This window comes from Botrytis byssoidea (assembly GCF_014898295.1).
Source record: "Botrytis byssoidea strain MUCL 94 chromosome Unknown BBYS_006, whole genome shotgun sequence".
NCBI classification, from domain to species: domain Eukaryota; kingdom Fungi; phylum Ascomycota; class Leotiomycetes; order Helotiales; family Sclerotiniaceae; genus Botrytis; species Botrytis byssoidea.
The window spans coordinates 1,695,507-1,718,948 of NW_024065847.1; the positions used below are offsets into that span (position 1 = coordinate 1,695,507).

Consider the following 23,442-nt stretch of genomic DNA (forward strand, 5'->3'; position numbering starts at 1 on the left):
CAAGAAAATTCAGTGGGGATTTTCCCAGCTATAGCATTTCTGAGTAAAATTTATGACCTCTTGTACCCAAAGAGATATCGAAAACTTCGACTCTGATAGTAATTCATTATACTTCTTCTGCCATGGGCGATAGGCGACGCGATCTACAACTCAAGCACTCATCCCACCAGCTCCGTGATAAACTGCTCCAGTAACATAGGAACTTTCCTCACCCAACAAGAAGGCAATGATTGAAGCCATTTCCTCTGCAGTGCCGAGTCTTTTCAAGACAATAGAATCATACTCCCCCTCCTGTACATGAGTCTCTCGAGCGTGCCCCATCATTGGTGTATCAATTGGACCAGGAGCTAGAGCATTCACTCGTACATTTCTATCACCGACTTCCATTGCGGCGGTACGGGTAAGCCCAATAACTCCATGTTTGCTAGCGACATAGGGTCCTATTTTCGCAAATCCTATATTGAAACACTTCGTATGAGCACAAAATCAAACATCTTGATGTGATAAAAATGACTAACCGTGCGTGCCAGCAATGGAAGATACATTGACAATACTTCCTCCATTTTCAATTTTTGATAGCTCGGCCCTTAGAGAGTACATCATACCGGTTAAATTAACCGCAATGATCTTGTCCCATTCCTCATCTTCTGGATCTTGGATCTTCCTCACACCATGGTGTTTACCAATAACGCCCGCACAATTGGCAGCACCATCAAGTTTCCCAAACTCGTTCACAATCTCATCAATCCAGCCTTCAACCGATTTACGATTTGAAACATCGACTATCGAGCCCTTAACTTGTGAGGGGAAACTACCCTCCAGGGCAGTTTCAAGAGATGCATTGGATATATCACCGATGCATATGATGGCGCCACGTGAACTGAGGAGCTTGGCTGTAGCAAGACCAATTCCCGATGCACCTCCCGTGATGGCGATTACCTTGCCTTTCATCGACATGGTGGTGGTGTTGAGCTATTAGTTTTATCGGTGGTGGTGTTTGCAAACAGGCTGGATATTGATAAAATGGATGGTGGGAACGAGGAAGTGACATTTAAGAACCAAAAAAGTAGGAATACCAGATGAGGGGTTGTCACCACAGAGGGATGTAACCTTAAGTAATAGTGGGCACTAGGCTATTCATGGCTGTTCAAATGGCAGCTGAAATGAGTCAAGGAGAATTATCATGAGATTGACATTGGCTTCGAGTAGTACTACGCTGAGTATGAGTAGGTAGGTAGTTAAGGAAAGAATTGACTCAGATGATCTTCCTGTACTCCAAGTTGGATATTATATTTGTACCCACCTAGGTAGGTAGGTAGTCTTTGATTCATGTGTTAGACAAGAGGCAGCAACGTATTGAATAGTCGGCTCTTCCAAGCGGTCGACTAGTCCCTGACTATCAACTCATACTCTTAAGTCTGAAGGTTGTCGTCTGAACCGATTCTAAGACATATTGGCGGTGTTGATGGTGTTGGTGATGGTTGAAAGTAGCTCAAATTGAGAGCCCACTTCGTGGAACTCTGGATAAGCATAACTTTATGGATCATCTTCATAAAATCACAAAGAATTATGCAAACAACGCTAGCCCCCGCATTTCCCGTCTCATGACAACATGCTAGAACGTAGAACAGAACAGAACAGGGGAAAAGGTTAAACTAAAAGATGGAGCCGGTTGTTTCGTACCTTGAATCGAGTACGTACCAAGGCTCCTTCCTACCTCCCTCATGTTAAAGAGTAAGTTTGGTCTCATGATTGTCTTTCCATAAGAACAAAGCTCAGTAAGCAATACTGTCTCATCGTTTTCCATCATCAAACTATTTACCATTCTTCATCATAAGTCGGAATAGTTTGTGAATGTTTATATGTTATTTGGCTTCTTCATTCCTTCTTGACTCTTTGGAATTGTCTCTTTCGACGGTATTTTGATGAATACGAGTACATACATATATGCACGCAACATAACATATCAACCATGCGTTGGACAAATTACCTTCAGGCTGCATCTGCAATAGCAGCGACGGTCGCACAAGCTTCTACATTGACCCCGCCAGTGATACCATTAATTGTTCGAAATCCATATTTGAGTGCTTGGTTAGGACATGCAAGAGAGAATCCCTGGGAACATTGGCCTATATTTTGGACAGGTCAAGAGGTATGGAATTGAAGAAGATATCTCCGCCATTAAAGTCTGGTTACTAAGAACCTTACTTGATATAGATTGGATTTTCTGTACTTGCCTCAGTACCAGGCGCTGATACCGTTTATCCATTATTGGGTAGACCTCACGATTCATTGAGTAAATCTGGCGATAGGTAAGTTTGGAAGCTATTGAGATTCAATGTTGAATTGCAAACAGCGACTAATTCCTTTATAGTTTCAATGTATCATATCCGACATTCCTAGGTGCTACTTTTGATGCGTCGACTACAAACCTCACCTATAATATTCCTTCGCCATCGAAATCCCAAGAGCCACTCGAAGTCGTTTTATCATTTCTATCTCCAATTACACCAACCTCTACTTTCCGACAATCAATACCTGCGGCATACGTAACTGTGCATGTCACCGGAGATTTCGATCTCGACGTATACTTGGATATAAATGGATTATGGGTTAGTGGTAATAGGGCCAATGCCATTGATTGGTCATTCAGTCAGAGTGAACCGGAAAATGATAGCAGCGATCCACCACTAAAGATCTGGAAGGCCAAGAGAGTAGTTGAGCAACTGTTCACTGAATGGGGTGACCGTTCAGAATGGGGACAATTACACTTCATAGGCCCAGCTGAAGCCAACCATCAAGCTGGTACGTCTGGTATATTACGAACCAACTTTTCACGAAGCGGGAAATTACAAAATACTGTTGACACCAACTTTCGAGGAATTATGGATGAGGAACCAGTCTTCGCGTTTGCCTATTCATTCAAGCTCAATTCCACTTCTAATTCCACTTCTGCTGGAAGTGGGAAAACATACGCCAGTGCTCTCTTTACCATTGCACATATTCAAAATCCTGTCATTCAATTTGCTTCCGCTCGAGGCTTGACAGCCATGCGTCCATTGTGGGCTTCGTATTATCCGGAAGCCGATGACTTGCTTGAATACCATTATAAAGACTTTCAAACAGCCTTCAATCTCGCAAGCAACTATTCGGATCAGCTTGCGATTGATGCTCTACAATCTGGTTCTGAAGATTACAAGGACATCCTCGCGCTCAGTGCACGTCAAGTATTGGGTGCTGCTTCTTTTGCTGGTACTCCTGATGATCCTGTTATTTTCTTCAAGGAAATCTCTTCTGATGGAAACATGAACACTATTGATGTCATTTACCCCGCTTTCCCATTCTTCTTATATACCAATCCTAGATGGTTGGCATACATGCTGGAGCCTTTAATCGAACACATGCTTAGTGGTCAATATCCAAATGATTACGCCATGCATGATCTTGGGTCATCATTTCCTAATGCAACAGGACATCCAGACGGTAGAGATGAATACATGCCCGTTGAAGAATGTGGTAATATGCTCATCATGGGTTTAGCATTGGTCAACTCACTTAAATATGACACCAAGCCAGCAAGCATCTGGTCCAATCAAGGTGATCACAAAACTGCTCAATTCATTGAAAGTGCTTTCCCACTTTTTGTCGATGCAGATGGTATGGATGATAGTGTTGGGGGTCCCATCGAGGTCAAGGGTGAAAAGCAAGCAAGAAAATGGGTCAAGAAATCATACAAACTATGGAAACAATGGACAGGGTATTTGGTCAGGGAAACTCTCATCCCTAGTAACCAATTGTCAACCGATGACTTTGCGGGGTGGTTAGCCAATCAAACAAACCTTGCACTGAAAGGTATCATAGGAATCAAGGCTATGAGCGAGATTGCTGAAGTGGTTGGTGAAACCGAGGATGCTGTCTTCTACCGCAATATTTCCGAAACCTACATTAAACGATGGGAGGATGAATTTGCCTTTTCCAGGGATGGAACTCATGCTAAATTGGCATATTCTTGGTATGGATCATGGACCATTCTATACAATCTGTTTGCAGATTCATTACTTTGTTTCCACATCCCATCAAGCTCTTCATCTACTCCAAGCATTGGAAACGGTCAAAAACCCATCACTCTTCCTGATCAACAAACTTCAAAGACCGGATTTGTAAGTGACAAGGTTTACAAACTACAGAGTGATTGGTACCACTCAGTTCGACAGAAGTACGGGTTACCTCTTGATAGTCGCCATCTTTATACCAAAAGTGATTGGGAATTCTTTGCAGTTTCAGTTGCTAGTAAGAAAGTTCGCGAAGAAATTGTGGACTCAATTGCATTATGGGTCAATGAGACTACAACAGGTATGTAATTCTGTATTGGCAAGCAAATCATATCTAAATCTAACATTACCACAGATAAACCACTTACAGATTTGTATGACACTGAAGGAACTGGTGGGTTCCCAGGTATTGAGTTTAAGGCTAGACCAGTCGTTGGAGGACATTTCGCATTCTTAGCATTAGAAAGAGCATGTGATGGAAAGGCCGTTGCTGCATTAGACTTCTTGAACGAAGATGAGAAGTTAGATGTATCTGAAGAAGAGATGATGCATAACGAAGAATTGTAGATTATGGGAATATCGTTGGTAGTCAGGTTTCTAGATATCCTTAACATATGAGACTGGTTGAAACCAGGGAAAAGAAAGCACTGCAGGCAGATGCATTTCCTCACCACTGAAAGTTTCGTGGAGAGGCTTATAAATAGAACCAATAAGAATACTGTTGATGTATACTGCAATAGGTTGTAAGATCTTACTATCATTGATTCGCGTTCCTTGATTTCTCCGCTATTCAGCTTTACGTGCAGTACCCTGACCTGGCTGGTGGTAATAAATAATGTTTATAGGAAGGATTGTCAAGTAAGATCTTACAAAGATTGATATGATTGACATACGTATACACATATGACATCAAATGTTAGGCACAGTAAAACTTAAAATCATCCGTATAATTGATTCGATATACTTCTCCCACTCCCACTCCTACGCATAAAGACCTATCGTACCGGTAGACCTACCAGTGATACTTCGTTTTATCAAACAAAGAATAATCATCTCTTGTTGCTTGTAGAACCGTACCTGATTGATGATTGATACACATCTATCTACTGGTACTAGTAGGCTGCCAGGTAAAACCTGATACTTGATACGGCAAATTATTTGTTTTCAGCTTCACCGCGTTATTTAGCTTAGCCGCTGTCGGTTAGTGTTAGCGCTAGACCCAATTTTAAATTCGCGACAACTTCTTTTACTTGACGATCTGACCTTAACGTGCCTCTTCCTTTCAACAACAACTTTCTTCCCATCTTGTTTCTTTATTAATCCATTACTCCCCATCAATAGTATCAAATATTTGCATTCCTGCAATCTCATTTGATATTATTCTTTCTCTTTTCTACAGGTCTTGAGCGTTTACAGAGCTCGAAAATTTGTTTGCGACAGCTCCAGCTTTCAAATCAACAAAACACACCAACCCTTTTTTAACCCATTTCGTGTTTTCGTCCTACAATAACACATCATCATCATGACTTCCACGATGGATTATGAGAATGAGAATGGCACTCGTTACGAAGGTATTTATTTCCATTCTTTCGCATGTTTTGAAGCTTTTCTTGATAATTTTGTATTCGTGTACTAATTGATTTTTTTCACTTTTAGATGAGGCTCCTCGTTACGAGCGTGATCGCAGCGCATCTCCTCGTCCAACCCGTCGCAATGACAGCCCACGTGGAGGACCTCGCCGATCTGCTTCCCCAGACAGAAACGGTCGTGCCGATGAGCGGTTAGTTCATGTGATTACGAATCACACGATAGCATATTCTGACAAATAATCACAGCAGCGGACCTAAGAATGATCGCGGACCAGGACCACAAGACGATGGTGCTGTTAACCCAGGTTCTAACCTTTTCGTCACTGGTATCCACCCACGTCTTCTCGAAGAAGAGGTTTCTCGTCTTTTCGAGAAGTATGGTGATGTTGAGAAGTGCCAAATTATGCGCGATCCTCACACCCGTGAATCTCGTGGCTTTGGTTTCGTCAAGATGATCACTTCTGACCAAGCTGATGCTGCCAAGGAAGGCCTCCAAGGTGAGGTCATCGAAGGCCGCACTTTGAGCATTGAAAAGGCTCGTCGTGCTCGTCCTCGTACCCCAACCCCTGGCAAGTACTTTGGTCCACCAAAGAGAGGTATGTATCTGATTATTCTTTATTTCATCTACACAACTAACGCGTATACAGAGGATCCTCGTGGACCCCCTCGTGGCGGATGGGGTGGAGACCGTTACGACGATCGTCGCCGTGGAGGTGGATATCGGTATGAACCATATGGTGGTGGACGCTATGGTGGCAGAGACGACCGAGACCGAGGTTACAGCCGCCGTGATCGTGACGACTACAACGACGCTCCCCGTGGAATTGATCGTTACGCCGGACCCCGCGATGGTGGCGACCGTTACAGCCGCTCTGGTGATGACCGCCGCGGAGGTGGAGGAGGATATGAGAACCGTGATCGTGGATACGACAGAGGTGGTCGTGATGATAGACCAGCTCGAGACCCGGCTCCCGCTGCTGCCTATGGTGATCAAGCTCCTCGTGGAGATGCTCGAGAGCCATATGGAGGTAGAGCCTACGATGATGACAGACATTCCCGTCGTGAATATTAATTGCTAACCAACATAGGTGGTGAGCGTCCTGCTCGTTAAATCGTACGATCTCGAAGAACGCAGAAGATAGCTTTGGATCTGCGACTTTCATTGATGCGGGTGTACCTCCACCTGTGCTTCTCTTCTCGTTTGTTTTCATCATGGTCCAAGGCTTCGGGCAACGGAAAATGCCAAAAAAAGTGCGCTGGTATACAAATGTTGCGGCGGAATTTCGAGCGAGAACACGATTCCCTTTGATTTCATTTTACAACGGATGCTAGGATTTCTTTCATAATATTCAGGTTTTTCGGTTCGACGTACGGTCATTTGGGCGGAGTTTACAGCAAAGACGATCCTTTAGTATAGGGGTGCGTTCTTCCATGGGACATATCACTGGCTTTTTTCGATCAGCTCCCTCATCACCTCATGTCCTCCTTGTACCACTATTCAGTTGAGACTGAGTTTTTTATCGCAACCAATTTGCCACGGCCCTATACGCCTCGAAGATCTTGTCGACTTCGTTCGTCTTTAGTCGCCATGAACAAAAGAATTCGATACAACTCATACTCACACACTATAATACCCATGACAACATTACAAAAGAATATTTCGCAAAAAAATGCTTTTTCGATACGTATTACATATTGACAGCAAGTTTCAACGTGCTTGTTAATTTCGAAAGAAGATTAATTTCGATTTCACTCAATGTCGCCCATAATGATAATTGCCACCTGTCGTGCTCGCCCCCAATCCGCCCTACTCACAAATTCACAATAGCATTCATTACAAACAAAGAAACACCCATCAATCCCATTTCATAGGCGACTAGTCGTAAAACAACCATGCCTATTGCAGCCATATCACATATATCGCAATGCCACCGAGACCAGTAATCGCTCAAAAATATTTGCATCCGGTCAAGATGCACTCCCATATTCGCAATTCTGAGACTATACGTAGTATCATTCTTGATGCAAACGGTGGTTATCATGAACACGAAATTATTCGCACAAATCCATTCTTGTTGATGAAACAAGAACAAAGAAATGAAAGATTTGAATTAAAGAAATGAAGAAAGCAAGGTAATTCTCCGAATAGTAGAGATAAAGAGCTGACCGATATTATCATGGTTTTTTGTAGGTAAATGTTGGTATTCGCTACTGCATTCCTTCAAGTAAGGGAATGTGGAGTGGCGTTACGCAATGGTTGTATGATGTCTTACCTGAGAAAGTAAATCCCATGGATCGGTTGAGAAATTACATGGGTAATGGAGACACGAGCCATGGCATTACGGGAAAGTTCCCGTCGCTCTCACAAGACTTTTTCCATCGTGGCTGACAAGAAAAAAGGAAAGCAGGTAGGTATTTGAAGGTTTGTGTTGTTTGGTGCATTTATTTTTGCAATTGTTTTTGTTCAGCTGATGTTGCTTTTTGTGTACTCTTGCGTTTGATGCCAGATGTGATTATGCAGGGTTGGTTTAGATTGGGGGACAATGCGGAGTTGAGGAGTTGCGGAGGTGTGAAGGAAGTGCTCTATTGGGTAGTTTGTGCGACGTTGTCTTTTGGTAGGTAATTGTAGAGACATTTTTAGATTTTATAGCTATAGACAATATCATAAGTGTTTTCAATATCCACTTGTTGCTTTGATTGTGACGTCTTTGTTTATTTGAATGGAATAGCAAGTCTTGATATTAGGTAGGTAATTACCAGGCACCTGCATTTCTTCTTGCTGTGAACAGAATCATTAAATTGATCGTATTGTCTGGTTCTCTGTATGCATTCATATCGTACTTTGTATTGTATTGTACGGTTCTCTATACACTCTCTCATGTGGTAGTAAACAAGGTATATCTCATTAGGTACCCTCTTCTCCTTTCCTCCTCTTCCGCCCTGACGCCCCGAGATTAAATAGATACGTATCCAGATGTATATATGTGAGTTTTTGGAAACGCAAGAAAAGAAGGTGAGTGCAGAGATAGATGATAGATGTAGTGAGTGATGTGGTGAGTGATGTGGTGAGTGATGTTTGAGAGGAGAGATGGGAGGGAAGACTTGGATAAATAGATAGATAGGTTGTAGGTAGGTTACAGGTAGGTAGATAGGTTTGTAGGAGATAGGTAGGCAGGTAGTAGGTAGGTATATATATGGCAATAAAAAACGAATGAATAAACCAACCATCGTATCCTGCACCAAACCTAGATGAATGAGCCAATATATCGTAAAAAATCCACAAGTAATCACGGAGAAAGTGGTCTGTGAGTGCAACGAAAATTTTGATGATGATTCAAAGATTTATTAAATTCATCGCTATGCTGTAATGCTATGCTATCCTACTGTATGCAATGCAATACTGTGTACTTATCTCCAGACGAAACAACGCAACATATATATGGGTATCTTACGCCAAAATGCATCCATCCATTCAATGATTCCTCAAAGCCAAAGGACGAAAGGATTCAAACCATCTCCAATCTCTGCTCAATCATACACTCACTGATTTATCTCATCACATACACCTTCCTAGAGCAAATCATGTCTTCGCAATGTTAGCATTTCTTCTTCCAAATCTGATAATGACAGTAAACCCCGTTCATATCAACAAAGGGAAAAGAAAATGTAAAAAGGAATTGAAATCAGAGATGCACAAAGTGCTCGGTTGTATCGCCATAACGAGGTTCTTGAGGCCTCTCAGTAACACGGACCAATTTTGCTCATCATATTGTATGTTGTAGAGAGAAGTGAATTTGGATTGAGTGCGGTACTTACATTTGGTGAATAATGGGTATACGCTGGATGGTATAGCAAAGGTCGATGATTATCTACACATCCATCAAGTTGAAGTGTCTAAGTAGGCAATAACATAATGTCTTCAAATCAGCTACAGAAGTAGCATGAAGACACAACTTGAGGCAGTTGATGTGATGTTGTGTGAAAACAAGTCGAAGAAATTAATTTCTTGAAGAGATTTTATGGTGCGGGTCGTACAATCTCGCTTCTCATTTGTCAGGGCAACGGCCGACCCACTTAAACTTTCAGACTCTACTGTGTACATCGTACAAAGTAAACCAACATGTTGATATTGAAAATGATTGATCAATATTGCCGCCGCCGTTGTATAAAGTGATGTGATTCCGGCGATGAACATTGTAAGCCCGAGATGGATGAGAGTGTATTTGTAAGTTCGCAAGTGAAGGATTTCAAACTATGAATTTGTGTCAGTATATTGAGCATGAGACTTGAAGACGATTGAAACTTACCAATAATCCTCCCTAATTCCTCAATCTCTCTGAGATATAACAAAATGCTCAAATCCCAGTAGAAACTCATTCAGAAGGAGGCTGTAAGTTCTCCCACTGCGTCTTTTGATAAAAGTCCACAACATCCTCATCCATAGCGATTTGTTCCCTGGAGTAACCTGTAACCGTGAGGCCCTCCAACGTCGTTGCCCGTGATAAAGCAACATATAATTGACCTGACTCAAAAATATCTTTTCTTGATACCTCAACATGTTCCATCGTCATACCTTGACTTTTATGAATCGACAAAGCCCAGGCTAAGATGAGTGGTATTTGAGTTCTGCAAGCGAGATATCTATCTTCTACAGTTCCCATCAAAGTCTCTGATGAAACCGGCGCGATTGCAGTTGTTTTACCATCCGTAAACTTCACGACAGGTCTCCAAGGGTTCTTCTCAATAAAATGGTTCATTTGAACTTGTCGCCAATCTGCATGGTCACCCTGGATCACAGCTGCTGGCCATTTTTGTGCATTTACGAATCCGACTATAGTACCCTGAGATCCGTTCACCAAGCCACCTTTTTGTTCTTGGTTGTGAAGTAAAACTACTTTCGCACCAACTTTTAGCGTCAACCTTTTGGGAAAACGATGATATTCCGATATGGCGATTTTGTATTCTTCCACCTTCCTGTTAATCTCGTGCTGACGCAGGTAATCAAGGTCATTTCGATAGAGCTGACATGAATCATCAAGGGCTTCCCAGACCTTTGCTTCTGATTTTATCAAATCCAGTTGAGAATCATTGAACCTGTCAACATCAAAACGCTTTGCCATGAGACGTATAGGAAAAGCATGGGGTGGAAGCACCTTTGGACGTATCAAATCATGCCATTCTGCATCACTCAAGTCAACACCATTGCGAACTTTGTTTAACAGGTCTTTGAACTTCTCGTCCTTTTGTCGATGAATTTGCTCCAACTTGACATGTCTAAACTTAAGCTGTTTCCACACGGGAGCATTGAATGCCCATTTATCACCCGGCTTGAAAGGGATATTATCTGAACGATCTTTGCATAGATTACTCTTACAAACACGGTCAAATGCCCCAGCCATTTCAACTCCACACATGATGCAATGCTCGAATGGTTTCACAGGAGGAAGTTGATAAAAGTCACCCAGAAATATCACTTGAATACCCCCGAAAGGTTTCTTGGTTTGCTTTACCGTCTGGAGAAGTAAATTGAAACGCTCAAGAAATTGGCTTTCAACCATTGAAATTTCTTCCAATATGAGAACTTCTAACTTTCGAAGAGCTTTAATTGTTCTCTTCTTTATGTTATCATCGCCAAGAAGCTGATCAAGGGGCATTTTAAATGAATCTGGTTTCCATCCAGCAACTGAATATGTTGTTCTTCCATTCAAGGGCAGTGCCGCCAATCCAGTAGGAGCAGCAACCTGAACTTTCGGCATATTTGAATTGTTATCCTGTAGCGTTTTCTTTAGCTTTTCTATGATTTGCAGTAGGGTAACCGTTTTCCCAGATCCAGCGGCACCGGTGAGGAAAATATTATCTCTACCCATTGCCATCTTGACGACTGATTTCTGCTCGGTTGTAAGTTCAACGGGCTTAGGAACATCTTCACAGGTTGGAGTGATGTTATCGAAAATTTCTTCATCAGATAACTCAAATTCTGAGTCTGGAATTTCAACATCAGGGTTTAGTGTAGGTGTGCTGTCGCCAGATTTTGCCTTCTTGAACAATGGTGTTTTTCCTCCTTCGGGATCGAGAAGTCTGTCAGTCGACATTGTACGTTCTGGAATTTCTGTAAGGTCAATAAAGGTCTTTTCGGTTGATATAGCACTGACTTCTGCTTCGATCGGCCGAGCAGAGGTTATTACGACACTATCATTGATGTTCATGGAAGCATCTTCATCTTCGTACTTCCTTTTTAGCCCTACCCGTACTTTTAAATGATTGTCAATCGCGGTTCGATTTACAACTCTAGAGATATCTGTAAGATTATGCTCTAATGTATCATGTGGTGCACCTTCAGTAGGCGCAAAGCCTTGAGATTGTAACCACTCATTCCATGCTTTTTGAGCTTCATCATGAGTCTCATAACCTTTGAATTTGGCACCCGAGAAACCTGATGTAGATGCCTCACATTGAGCCCACCCATCAAGAATTCCAGTTGTTCTACCTCGACATACTACAAAGTAGTTCTTTTTCGGTCCTCTTTTACCCATAACGAGCGCTCTGGTTTGGCAAACATCCGTTAAATTTTGTCGTGGATATTCGGTAGACAATCTGTTGGCAAAAAGAGATCAGAAGACTGGCAATCTAATCTTTGGTGCGCGGTAGATAATCTAAAGCGTAGGGTACCTAGTAGGTCAAGAACACCCAACGCAATCATAGAACCACCCAAATTATAGAATCTCTGGATCCAATGGTGTCATAATAGATATGGCACATTCAAGGGAACACGATGATTTTTGAGACAATCTTTTCTAGATTCATGCGCAGGGTAGAAGTTGTAATGGGAGGTTGGTGTCGCAAGTTTGAAGGGGATCTTGGATAGATAATCGCATCGAGCAGCCGATATCAAGAGAAGGTCTAGATTATCCCAAATCAGATCATTAATTGTCAGCAGCATATGATTAGAATGATGACATACCATGTATGAAGGGAGTGAATTGATAATCCGGTAGTTCTGATATGGTTCTCGACCTTCGATATCAAATAATGCTGGCTGGCTGGTGGTATGGGTGCAGATGAAATTGGTGGTTATCAAATTGAGATGAATTCCAAATTCTTTCCATGATAAACTGGTAGATCCTTGGGTAGCCTTGTACATAGCCTTGTACGAAGCCTTGTACGAAGCCTTGTTCAACCAATTTGAGCCCACCAGCCTCGTCCTGAAAAGACTCCGGAAAGTCCGTGCTCCGAAAATACCCTGAAAATAGATTAATTTACCCCTCCTAGTATCTAGGTAGTAGGTACCCGAGTAGAACTGCACTGCTACCTTACCTTACTCCAATGTAACGCCATATTAATTCAAATCCTTTGACATTCCCTTGATCATTCCAACCATTCCACCATGCACAAAATATTTAATATCACACAATCAAGATCCAAAGGAGAAAGTCCATTGTCTATTTTGGAACTCCGGTACTCAAAGGACCTTATCAAGTGTATCCAAGTACCACAGATGATGAAAAAGCGGGTTCTCGGATCGTCCCTTTTATCTTAGACCTTCCTAGAGTTTCTTAGAGGTTCTTAGTATTCCAAATACTCGCAACTTATGGGGTTACATTCCGAATTATTGTGGCTAATGAACAACAATAACACCAATGACAGCAATAGCATCATGAACACCAATAACACCATCGCACAACGTAGCTCTACGCTTAAGTGACGTTATGGCGGGGTGATTGAGTGAATAGTTAATAAGTATGGGACTTCACCCCTCTTCTCATTCTTCTTAAATCATCATTTTACATCCACTCAATACATTCCACCTACAACTTCATACTATCTTACAAACAATCAACCTCTCAATACCAAATACATAAATCGCAATCATGGTCAAGGTCGGAGATTCTATCCCAACTGTCGAGCTCGCTGAGGGCAACCCAGGCCAAAAGGTCAACATTGCTGCCGAGATTGGTGAAGGTTCTGGTATTATCATCGGTGTTCCAGCAGCTTTCAGTCCAACATGCTCTGACTCCCACGTTCCTGGCTATATCCTTCACCCAAAGCTTGAGTCCGCAGGAAAGGTCTTTGTTGTATCCGTCAACGATGCTTTCGTGTAAGAACACCCCCAACTCCGCAACTCCGACCCCACATCCTTGAGGCTGAACTTGGCTAACTTCCTTACGAACAGTATGAACGCATGGGGCAAGTCTCTTGACGCAGACAAGAAGAGTGGTATCCGCTTCCTTGGTGATCAAGACGGAAGCTTCACTCGGGCTTGGGATCTTGAATTCCCAGCTGCTCCATTATTGGGCACAAACCGAAGCAAGAGATACGCAATTGTTATTGAGGGTGGTAAAGTCAAGAGTGTCAACATTGAGCCAGATAACATTGGACACACTGGTATGTGTAAAGGCTAGCCTGTACTTGAACAAATATGCTAACAGCTATCCCCTAGTCTCCGGCGCTGATAAGATTCTTGGAGAGTAAGGAATGGGTTAATGAATGGTTTGGTTTGAATAACAGCTTATATGTCACATAGACACACGGTCAAACATCGTGAGGGGAAACTTTGAGATTTGGGTTATGATAGTTACAATTGAAGAATCTTTTTGAAAACATATGGGATCTTTTGTTCATGTCAAATGTTGATGTCTTATAAGGGGGTTGGGGCTGAGGAGTACCTGGGCAGGGTGCAACTACATGTCTGCCAACACAGCCCTCGACATCTAAATTTCCCTGTTCCAACATCAACAACTCATGCTAGATAGCATCACCACACCGCAGTATCAGCACATCGACATGAATTATCTACCGCTGGTCCTTGACAACTCCTCTCTTGTTGGTGTCAGCCTCCAGTAGAAACTCCAACAAGTTGCACTGTTCCACACCGGCAGTGACTGCAATCGCCATGTAGTCCACATTGGTGATATGAGGTTTTACAACCACTAAACTCTAGCCTCAAGCTTTTCAGTAAATCGATTATTCTTCATGCATGAAATATTGCCGGATTAATGGCTTTTCATGCTAACCATCTGTATATTTTAAGAGCTCTGGCTGTTTGGAGGAAACCTTAATGAAGAAAAGTCTTTCATTTAATTTCATAGATTCAATGCTTTATTGATTCTTTTCTTGAATCTATTGAGGTTAAAATCCCGACGGCCGGAATAATTTTCATGATATATTCTAGAAAGAGAGAGTTGCTACAGGGAACCAGGGAGTTTGAAAACTAGATAAGGCTTAGTTGTATCGTATTGTTGTGGAAGTCCACATCGCCTTTAATCTATGCTGCCACTTCCAGATGAACTCTTTTGTGAATAAGGTTATTCTATACGAACAGCTCTAGATATAGCAAATTCAATGTTCTCTCGCATTCTAGATGAATTGTGGAATGCTTCTCGATCGGTGTGTACACAATTGAAAAAATCTACTATGTATACATCCTTATCCTAGCAAGGTTTAAGGGTATCACCGAATCAGCTCGGTGTAGGGATGTATATATGTATATTATAGGGAAAATATGGAATCATCTTTCAAGGTGACATTCTGCTTTCAAGTATCTATCCATGAGTTGAGGCTGTGCCAAGACATCCAGGAGTTTTGTTGGGGTGAAGACACTTATATCAATATGGGATCGAGATATAGGGTAACGAGGCAGTGAGACTTTTTGAAGCAGAAGGCTAAACGATCTGACGAATAGATACATGTTGTTTATATTGCGAACATCATATTCAAATGAATTCAATGTTTCCATCGACCCATTATCCCTTCCCCTGAATCAATCTCCTAAACATCGGATGGACCCACCCACGTGTTTCATCGGCCCGTCGCCGCTACACCTCCCTACCGGCAATTCGACAAACCCCGGATCGCTGAACCCTCCTCCTAGGTTCTCACATTATTTCCCCGATGAGAGTGGATGTGAGATGGATACTTTGTTTATTGCATGTTGATTTCACTCTATTTCAGATTGCTTCTTGCGTCGTTCTGGACCTTTAATCTATCTCCAAAAGTACAAATATGTCTTGATTTCTCGTTTCTGTTGTATCGTTCATCATCTCAAATCATCTCTCTCTTTACCTTCAGGATATAACATAAATCTCCAAAGAAAATCATCATGCGTTTCTTCACTTCCATCCTCAGCATTGCTGCTTTCAGCACTCTCGCAACCGCAACCCTCGATCCCGCTACCACCAACACAAAGGGTTACTACCCAGGATCTCCAGGTTGCACAGGTAGATAATCTTCCTCCCATCCAAACATCAAATCAAACCACTAACCCCCTCCCCAGCCACCAAAGTCTCCAAAGCCATCCAAGCCGCCGAATGCGCATACAACACCCGTGTCTCCGGTGTCCAAACCTTCGCCGTCTTCCAACAAGATCATCAATATGACAGCGCCCACGGTGCTCCCTATGGAACCTGTTCCGCATACAAGTGTACTGCGCCTACCAAGTCGGAGTTGAAGGCCGGAGCCGATTACTGGACCTTTTACTGGGGAAGTGAGGGAACGAGCAAAGGAGTGGGAACAACTTGTATCAAGAGTCCCGTGGATGGTACATGTGGGTGTGAGAACTCGACTGGAAAGTTTGTTTATGGCGGAAAGAACTGTGTTTAAAGAGATAGAGATGTATGGGAGAAGGTGAAGGGGAAGAAGGAGCGGAGGACTTGAGGAATGTGGTTGAGGGGATGAAGAGGTGAAGAAGGGGTTTGTTTGCTTAGCTTTGTATATATTTTATTCACGCACCGACAATGAATTTTCTCCATGCTTACTCGATACGCGAATTTCTCTATTTGTTATCCTCGTGCTACCCATCACCTCACACTCTCCATCCACAATGCGATCACGCGTTTTCCAAACCCATATGTCTCACTCCTCACCCTCTCATTCGATTCGATATGCATCCCGGCCCCACTTCCCACCACATCCACATCATCACCGCTAGAACGAAATCCTCCAACGCACGCACGCACGAACAGCGTGGAACGCCGAATTGGCGTTTGTTGCATATCTGCAGGATACCACCTTCTTTTGTGAGTTTCTGGAATGGGTAGGGAAGGTGTTGATCTTTGGGATTTGGGTTGGATTGGCTTGTTTTGGGCGGGGGGAGGGGGGGAGATGGAATGAGCGTTTTGTTGCGTGTCTGGTGAGTGTTACCTTGAGAATTGGAGTACTGGGATGGGAATGGTTGGTTGGATGGATCGATTGTGGATGGATGGATATTCAGATGTGTTTTATTTTGGGGAAGGACAACAGTTTTGCGGAGCTTTAGGATGGGGATGTATTGCGTCGTGGTTACCAGGGAGAAATGACTGCTTTTGTTGCGTATCTCTAAATGCTACGTTCGTTCCTTGCTCCTGTGATTGGGGAGGCGGTGGTGAGCTCAGATTGTCTTGGGATGGAGATCTATTCCTGGATAAGGATTGAGATGAAGATCCTTTGCTGGAGGTTTTGAGAAGAGGTTTTGTTGCATGTCTGGTGAATACTACCTTCTTCTATGAATTGCCCGGATGGGGTATGTTGAGTGGAGATTTGGGGATCGGCTGGTGAGACATTTCTTGATGTGATATATATAGATGGATACTTTGCCCCGTTTTTTGGGGATGAAGAGGAATTGTTGCATGTCTGATGAATGCTACCTTCTTCCATAAACTGTCCAGATTGGGTATGTAGAGCGGGGATTTTGGAGACCAAGAGGTGAGACATTTCTCGATGTGATATAGATGGATCCTTTGCCCCATTCTTTGGGAATGAGAAGCAATTGTTGCATATCTGATGACTGCTACCTTCATCCTTTTCATCCCATCTTTAACGCTGGGATGGAATTGTTGCACATCTGATGAATGCTACCTTCTTCCACCCTTTACCTAAATCCAGAATACCAAGCAAAATCGCGGCAGCAGTAGTATTGACACCTTCGTATCTTCCATTCAGATTAAGATGACATAACCATCTCGATAAATTCTCCCCTCCTCCCAGATTCCAACAACCAAACCATCTTGTCCACCTGACCAACACCACTTTCCCTATCTTCTACATCTCAGATGCCAAGTGCCAATATCAACAAGCACATGATAGTCACATAATCCTACCCAAGCCTTTCCATCTCTCTGCATACTTCACAGCGCTTCCCATGACCGAGAAGGATTTGTTGCATATCTGATCAATGCTACCTCCTCGGTTTGCGTGAGCATTTTGGGTTAGGGTGTGCAATACTGCTGGGTGGAAGATCTGAGGATGGTCTGTGAGTGTGAATTTTGTGAGATGATCATGGACCCGAGTCTGAAGGATTGCTGAAGAATGGGGGATCGTGATGACGGTGATGATGACTGCAAGAGTGAAAAGGTGGGGGGAGGGGGCGTGGGCGCTTAAATTTTTGTATTTGGAATTTTGCGAGACTTTGGGGTTTTAGCCGCTTGTGATTATAAGTCGGATACCCACCCCACTTTCGGGCCACCCCTCTTTTAGGCCACCTCAAAAAAGCTCACCACAAGGAGGTATTTTTTCTATTCATTCTTTAATAACTTTATAATACTTTTATTAATTAATTTGAAGATTTAATATATTATTAATTATATTATATCTAAACTATATATAGAAAACAATATTAATATAGTTTTACATATAATAATAAATAGGCATTCAATATAAAAAGCTATTTTGGATTTTGGGATTCCAAGAATTATTCTTCAAAATTGTATAAAAGACCATCTATCTTATCAAAAAGATATATAAAGTATACAAAAGATAACTTCAATATAAAAGAAACAATTAACAGATTAAATATTAATTCAAGAATCTTTAGATATTAGTTCTATATATCATCAAATTTGTAAAATTGAGAAGTATCTTCTCAGTATTAGAAAAAGTAATTTTATACTTAGAAAATAATAAATACAAAACTTTTTTTAAAGAAATCTAAAGATTAGAATTAAAAGACAAATTAAGATTGATTTAGTATATATTAAAAATACAATTACCAATATTATTAAAAACTGATTTTCAAAATTGGATTTATTCTTGATTTATTATTAAATCCGAAAATTAATATAATATAAATAAAATAGACATATAAGAAGACTAGGGATTAAATGGATTAATCTTAGAAAACTCTGAATATTGTTTTATTTAGAAAAAATAATCTGGTTTTAAAGCTTGAATATTATTTATAGAATATATTTTAATTGTAAATATAGCTTTTACTCTTCTTATTATTTATTAAAAAAAGTCAATACAACAATAATAGTTTCTAATAGATTTGATACTCTATATAGAATAAGAATTCATTATTACAGAAAATAAATGGACTACAAATAATACTAATCCAGAATAATTCAAAAGAATCTTTATTCCTTAAATAATCCTTTTTTTATTGAATGAGTTTAGACTTTTTATATTAAATGGATATGGTAATTATAAAATTATTGAATTTATGTATAAATACTTTAAGCATAATATATACTTTTTATTTCTATTATTATATATATTATATATTCTATAATCTTTTGATTTATTTATATTTTTATCTTTCAAAAAAATATATAGATTGTCACGGTCATGGACTAAAGGGCTCCATTAGGCATGTGATAGTAAGCCCTCGGGCTTACCGTGTGCCGAAGGGAGCCCGCACACACATATAAATTGTATAGTTTTCATAAGTTTAGAAGAATTAATGAAAAGTCTTTGTGCTACATTTCACCTAATTGATTCATTGCTAGTATCTACTCTAACATAGATATTATTTCAATAAATTAGCTTTTTTATTAGATTTTGAATCAATTAGGAAGATCAATTTCCTTATTCATTATCAAAAAGTATAAATAAATGCTTTAACGAAGTATAATATATTAACTAAATAAAAAGCTTTAGGTTTATAGTTTATAAATCGCATTAAGCCTATTATATTCAAATTATTACTTGAGAATAATAATAAAGAGATTATAAATCAGAACTTAGACTTTAATAATAATTCTATATATTAATTGAATAGAAAATCATTAATTTTAATTTTTAAAATATCTGAAAAGATAGATATTTATATATATTATTAGCTTTTTTAGAAAAATTACTAAGGGATTTAATACTAAGGACTTTAAATTTATACAATCTGAGTATCGAATAAAGCAAATAAAGTATTAATTGAAATAGTCTATTCCTAAGAAGAAATATAAAGTGAAAACTAGTCCAAATTCGAAGTTTTCTAAAATCATAGCTATTAGAGAGGCATAAATTAAAACAAAAGATTGTGAAATTGATATAAGGTATTTTAATAATAATAATGAAAATGTATTTTCAAGCATTTATTATAATACTGAGTAGTTAACGTAGTTTATTAGTGCATACATTATATCAGTATGTGTATCACTTTTACCTCAATTTATACTTTCAAATCTATATTATTCAATAATAATTGAATTAATTGATTAAAACTATTCAGAATCTAATAATCTAGAATCTATTATATTATTTTAATAGGTTTTTATATTATAATCTGTTTTTCTGTATTTATTATAATATTAAATAAAAGATATTTTCTTATTGGATTTATTGTTTTTTTAATATTTATTATATTGAATCTAAATATCAATCTTTTATTAAAATAATATATCAAGAGTTTTTTATTTAATAAGTATTCTTTTTTAATATAATTAAGTTTTTTTTATATATTAATATTTATTTAATATTTTATTTATTAGTTGAAATATATAAATCTTTATATTCAAAGATTTATTTTCATAAACTAATTATTCTATATTTTCAATTAAAATTAATATAATCTCAAATATAAATATAAATAAACTTAATTGATAATAAGTTATTTGAGATTTAATTAATATTAATTAAAAAAGAGCTTTAATTGAATTATAAGAGATTTAAGAGATTTATTAATTTAAATTGAAAAAGAGAGAAGTAGATATACAAATTCGAATATCTAATTTCGAGAATATAGCTTTAGAATTAAATAGAATTAAATTTATTCTTTAAAATCCTGATTTTATATTCTAAAAAATAATTGATTTCTTATATATAGTTTTAGAAGCTATAAGGAATTCAATCTTTAAAATATAATTAATATATATATTTATAAATCTATTAATTTAATTATTATATAAACATTTTAGATTATTAAAATAATTTATATTAAATAATTGAATTAAATAATTTGAATATAATAATAAATATATATATTTAATATTATTTTTCTGATAATAATTCTAAAATAATATTAATTTATAGCTTTTATATTTATTTAGTATTAATATTCAATATTTACTCTTTTTTCGATTTTTAATATATTTATTAAAATATTTCAATTATTCTAAATCTATTTTATTATTTATTTATTTATTAAATATAGATTTAATAATCTAATTTATAAGAAGATTGGTTTTGGTATATTAATTGAAAAAATGAATCTATTCTTGAATTATTAGAAATAAAAGAATAGTTTTATTTTCTTTATTCCTATATATTATTACTATAGTTTGTTCTTGATTACTTAATTATACTAATTTGCTTCTATTATATCTCTTAATATTAATAATAATTATTATTATATATATAATTTCTATTATAAAGTTTATTTCATTGAAATTATAGAAATCTTTATTTAAAATACTATGTTTTATTTATATATTCGCAATTAATTAAAACCACTTTTCAAAAAACTTAGAATTCTTATAGAAAGCTTTTTGAAAGTTATAAATATAATTGAAATATATCTTTAATTCTTTATATTATTTTATCAATCAATATACTCAAAGCTTTTTAATAGCTATTTTTTTCAATTCAAGAATATAATTTATTATATTTTTTATTTCTTTAAGTTTAAAAGGAAAACCTCTCGAATTTATATTAAGAATAACGTAGTTTAACACCGAGTGAGCCATATCATTAAATGGGCCATTTCAAAATACATCAAAATTAATGCTTTTTTAATATTTATATTTTAATAATCAATTATTATTTTTTAAAAGAAAATTAATATAAAATAATAATAAGAATCTAGCTTTTTATAAATCTAGTTGTGATATAAAAATTTCTTATATTTTTTAAAAAAAATGGAAATTGTCACGATTTTCATTATAAAAGAAATATTTTTATAATAACTATTATAATAATTTGAATTTTCAATAAATAATTAGATTTCCATATTATTTATATAATTAAATTTTATAATTTCAATTTTTAGAAAATTCTATTTATAAATAAAGAAAGTGCACGGTTATGCACAAACGAATTTTATATGTAAAAATGATGGCTCACTCGGTGATATGGCCCACTCAGTGTTAAACTACGTTATATAAAATAATCATTTATTTTTCTATTTTAATAAGTTTGAGATTCTATAATCGAAATTCAATTATAGAAATTGTTTTATTTATTTTTTGAATAAATATTATATATATAATATTATATAATTTAATAATTTTCCGAATCAAAAGTTTTTTGTTTTTTTAATAATTGTAATAGCTAAAAGTATTCTTTTTTCTTTATTATTCAATTATATAATAAATAATTAATAAATCATATATTAAAATTGAAGAGTGTAAATTGAGGTAAAAGTGGTGTACACACTGATATGGTGTACGTATTGATAAACTACGTTATTGAATAATTAATGTTTTAATATTATACAATATAAATTTTTGAGGTGGCCAAAAGAGGGGTGGCCCGAAAGTGGGGTATCCGACTTAATGGTTTGAGATTTTCGTGCGGGTGGCTTGAGAACGATGGTTGCTTGTGGTGGTAATGTAGTTTTGTTCTGATATGATGATTTTATAGAGCTGAGTTTGTGTCACGGTTTTCTTCACCGCTAGTCTCGGTGTAGGTATATGAGTGGGTTTGATAGTGAGGTAAATCATATCTTTTTAATAGCAATATCATCTTTGTTTTCCTTATTGTCGTTCATTTTATTTGATTTGTTAATTTCACAGTTGTGGCAAGGCGGTTTAAGGAGATTACAACTACCATGACATGGATCTGCTCCAAGAATATTGACTTGATAACCCGATATTCTCTTTCCAAATACATTCACCGCATGTAAACACTTTGTGGCTTTGATTTTCCGATGCTCAACAAGTGTTGATTTATATAGGTAGTCCTGTGTTTATATCCTGCGCTGAGCCTGAAGGACGGTGGGCTTAGGAGGGGCAGAGAAGACATATGAATCATACACTCTACAGACTCCTTAAGTTAGTGAATCAGAGAAATTAATCGAAGGCTCATACAGATGTCTCTGCTATTTAAGGCCTCTGATTCCCCTACCTAGAATCTGCAACGATCCCAAGTCAAGTATGTGCTATGAAAGGTGCTTGGTCTAGCAGTCAGTCTAAACTCGTTTTTATGCCCGCCGTGTATTAATGTGTTTGTCCTATGTTTCGTTTTAGATGATGATTCTTTGAGAACTAGGCACGAGAGATTTGGTTTGTTCTTATTCAATAATACAGTTTTGCTGTTGCTGTGGAGTCTTGCTGTCACTATCATTTTGAATATCGCTACGTACAAAGTTAGTCTGAGCATATCGCTGGGCTCAGATACAGGCATTATATCTCGAATCCCAGAGTTCATCTAACATGGTATCATGGAACTGTTCTCCTGCGCCCATCAAATGCAATTTGATTGCTGCTTTTTTAGCTGCACTTTGAAATGTCGCTTGAAGACAAGATATAAAAAGGTAGCTGAGCGGTTTGGGAACGCAATGTCGATTCCTCTTTGGGTAATACTATTTTGATGACTTTCTCATCGATTCACCTGCTCTGATTAAGCTCAAGTATGGCAGATTGACCTCGGATGTTTATAAATTTACCAGTATAGTCTTT

At 38.1% G+C, this 23,442-nt stretch overlaps 6 protein-coding genes across 6 annotated transcripts; 4 read left to right on the forward strand and 2 right to left on the reverse strand.

Annotated features, from left to right (window-relative positions):
* Positions 1-1,454, reverse strand: EAE97_003950 (uncharacterized protein). Its single transcript, XM_038874462.1, has 2 exons — positions 519-1,454; positions 1-455 (listed from the first exon to the last, which is right to left on the reverse strand). Exons 1-2 carry the CDS (start codon positions 955-957, stop codon positions 151-153), a joined length of 744 nt encoding a protein of 247 aa, XP_038735071.1. The 5' UTR covers positions 958-1,454; the 3' UTR covers positions 1-150.
* Positions 1,455-1,972: 518 nt separating this feature from the next.
* On the forward strand, positions 1,973-4,619 carry EAE97_003951 (uncharacterized protein; the record flags this gene model as incomplete). Its single annotated transcript, XM_038874463.1, has 4 exons — positions 1,973-2,152; positions 2,218-2,312; positions 2,375-4,353; positions 4,408-4,619. 4 exons carry the CDS (start codon positions 1,973-1,975, stop codon positions 4,617-4,619), a joined length of 2,466 nt encoding a protein of 821 aa, XP_038735072.1.
* Positions 4,620-5,574: 955 nt separating this feature from the next.
* Positions 5,575-6,713, forward strand: EAE97_003952 (uncharacterized protein; the record flags this gene model as incomplete). Its single annotated transcript, XM_038874464.1, has 4 exons — positions 5,575-5,623; positions 5,709-5,832; positions 5,888-6,237; positions 6,289-6,713. The coding sequence occupies 4 exons, from the start codon at positions 5,575-5,577 to the stop codon at positions 6,711-6,713; spliced, it is 948 nt and encodes a 315-aa protein (XP_038735073.1).
* A 3,301-nt stretch (positions 6,714-10,014) lies between these two features.
* Positions 10,015-12,174, reverse strand: EAE97_003953 (uncharacterized protein; the record flags this gene model as incomplete). The annotated part of the gene is made up of 1 exon (XM_038874465.1): positions 10,015-12,174. The coding sequence occupies one exon, from the start codon at positions 12,172-12,174 to the stop codon at positions 10,015-10,017; it is 2,160 nt and encodes a 719-aa protein (XP_038735074.1).
* Positions 12,175-13,386: 1,212 nt separating this feature from the next.
* EAE97_003954 (uncharacterized protein) lies at positions 13,387-14,241 on the forward strand. The gene is made up of 3 exons (XM_038874466.1): positions 13,387-13,736; positions 13,812-14,023; positions 14,079-14,241. Exons 1-3 carry the CDS (start codon positions 13,510-13,512, stop codon positions 14,108-14,110), a joined length of 471 nt encoding a protein of 156 aa, XP_038735075.1. The 5' UTR covers positions 13,387-13,509; the 3' UTR covers positions 14,111-14,241.
* A 976-nt stretch (positions 14,242-15,217) lies between these two features.
* Positions 15,218-16,662, forward strand: EAE97_003955 (uncharacterized protein). Its single transcript, XM_038874467.1, has 2 exons — positions 15,218-15,855; positions 15,912-16,662. The coding sequence occupies exons 1-2, from the start codon at positions 15,738-15,740 to the stop codon at positions 16,235-16,237; spliced, it is 444 nt and encodes a 147-aa protein (XP_038735076.1). The 5' UTR covers positions 15,218-15,737; the 3' UTR covers positions 16,238-16,662.
* Positions 16,663-23,442: the final 6,780 nt, after the last annotated feature.

Excerpts from the sequence above, each read along its gene's own strand:
- EAE97_003950 (XM_038874462.1), bottom strand. The coding sequence starts at position 957 with ATGTCGATGAAAGGCAAGGTAATCGCCATCACGGGAGGTGCATCGGGA. Across the intron at positions 456-518 it reads TTCCATTGCTGGCACGCACG|GATTTGCGAAAATAGGACCC; the intron begins GTTAGTCATTTT and ends GTTTCAATATAG.
- EAE97_003954 (XM_038874466.1), top strand. The coding sequence starts at position 13,510 with ATGGTCAAGGTCGGAGATTCTATCCCAACTGTCGAGCTCGCTGAGGGC. Across the intron at positions 13,737-13,811 it reads TCCGTCAACGATGCTTTCGT|TATGAACGCATGGGGCAAGT; the intron begins GTAAGAACACCC and ends CCTTACGAACAG. Across the intron at positions 14,024-14,078 it reads AGATAACATTGGACACACTG|TCTCCGGCGCTGATAAGATT; the intron begins GTATGTGTAAAG and ends GCTATCCCCTAG.
- EAE97_003955 (XM_038874467.1), top strand. The coding sequence starts at position 15,738 with ATGCGTTTCTTCACTTCCATCCTCAGCATTGCTGCTTTCAGCACTCTC. Across the intron at positions 15,856-15,911 it reads AGGATCTCCAGGTTGCACAG|CCACCAAAGTCTCCAAAGCC; the intron begins GTAGATAATCTT and ends CCCCCTCCCCAG.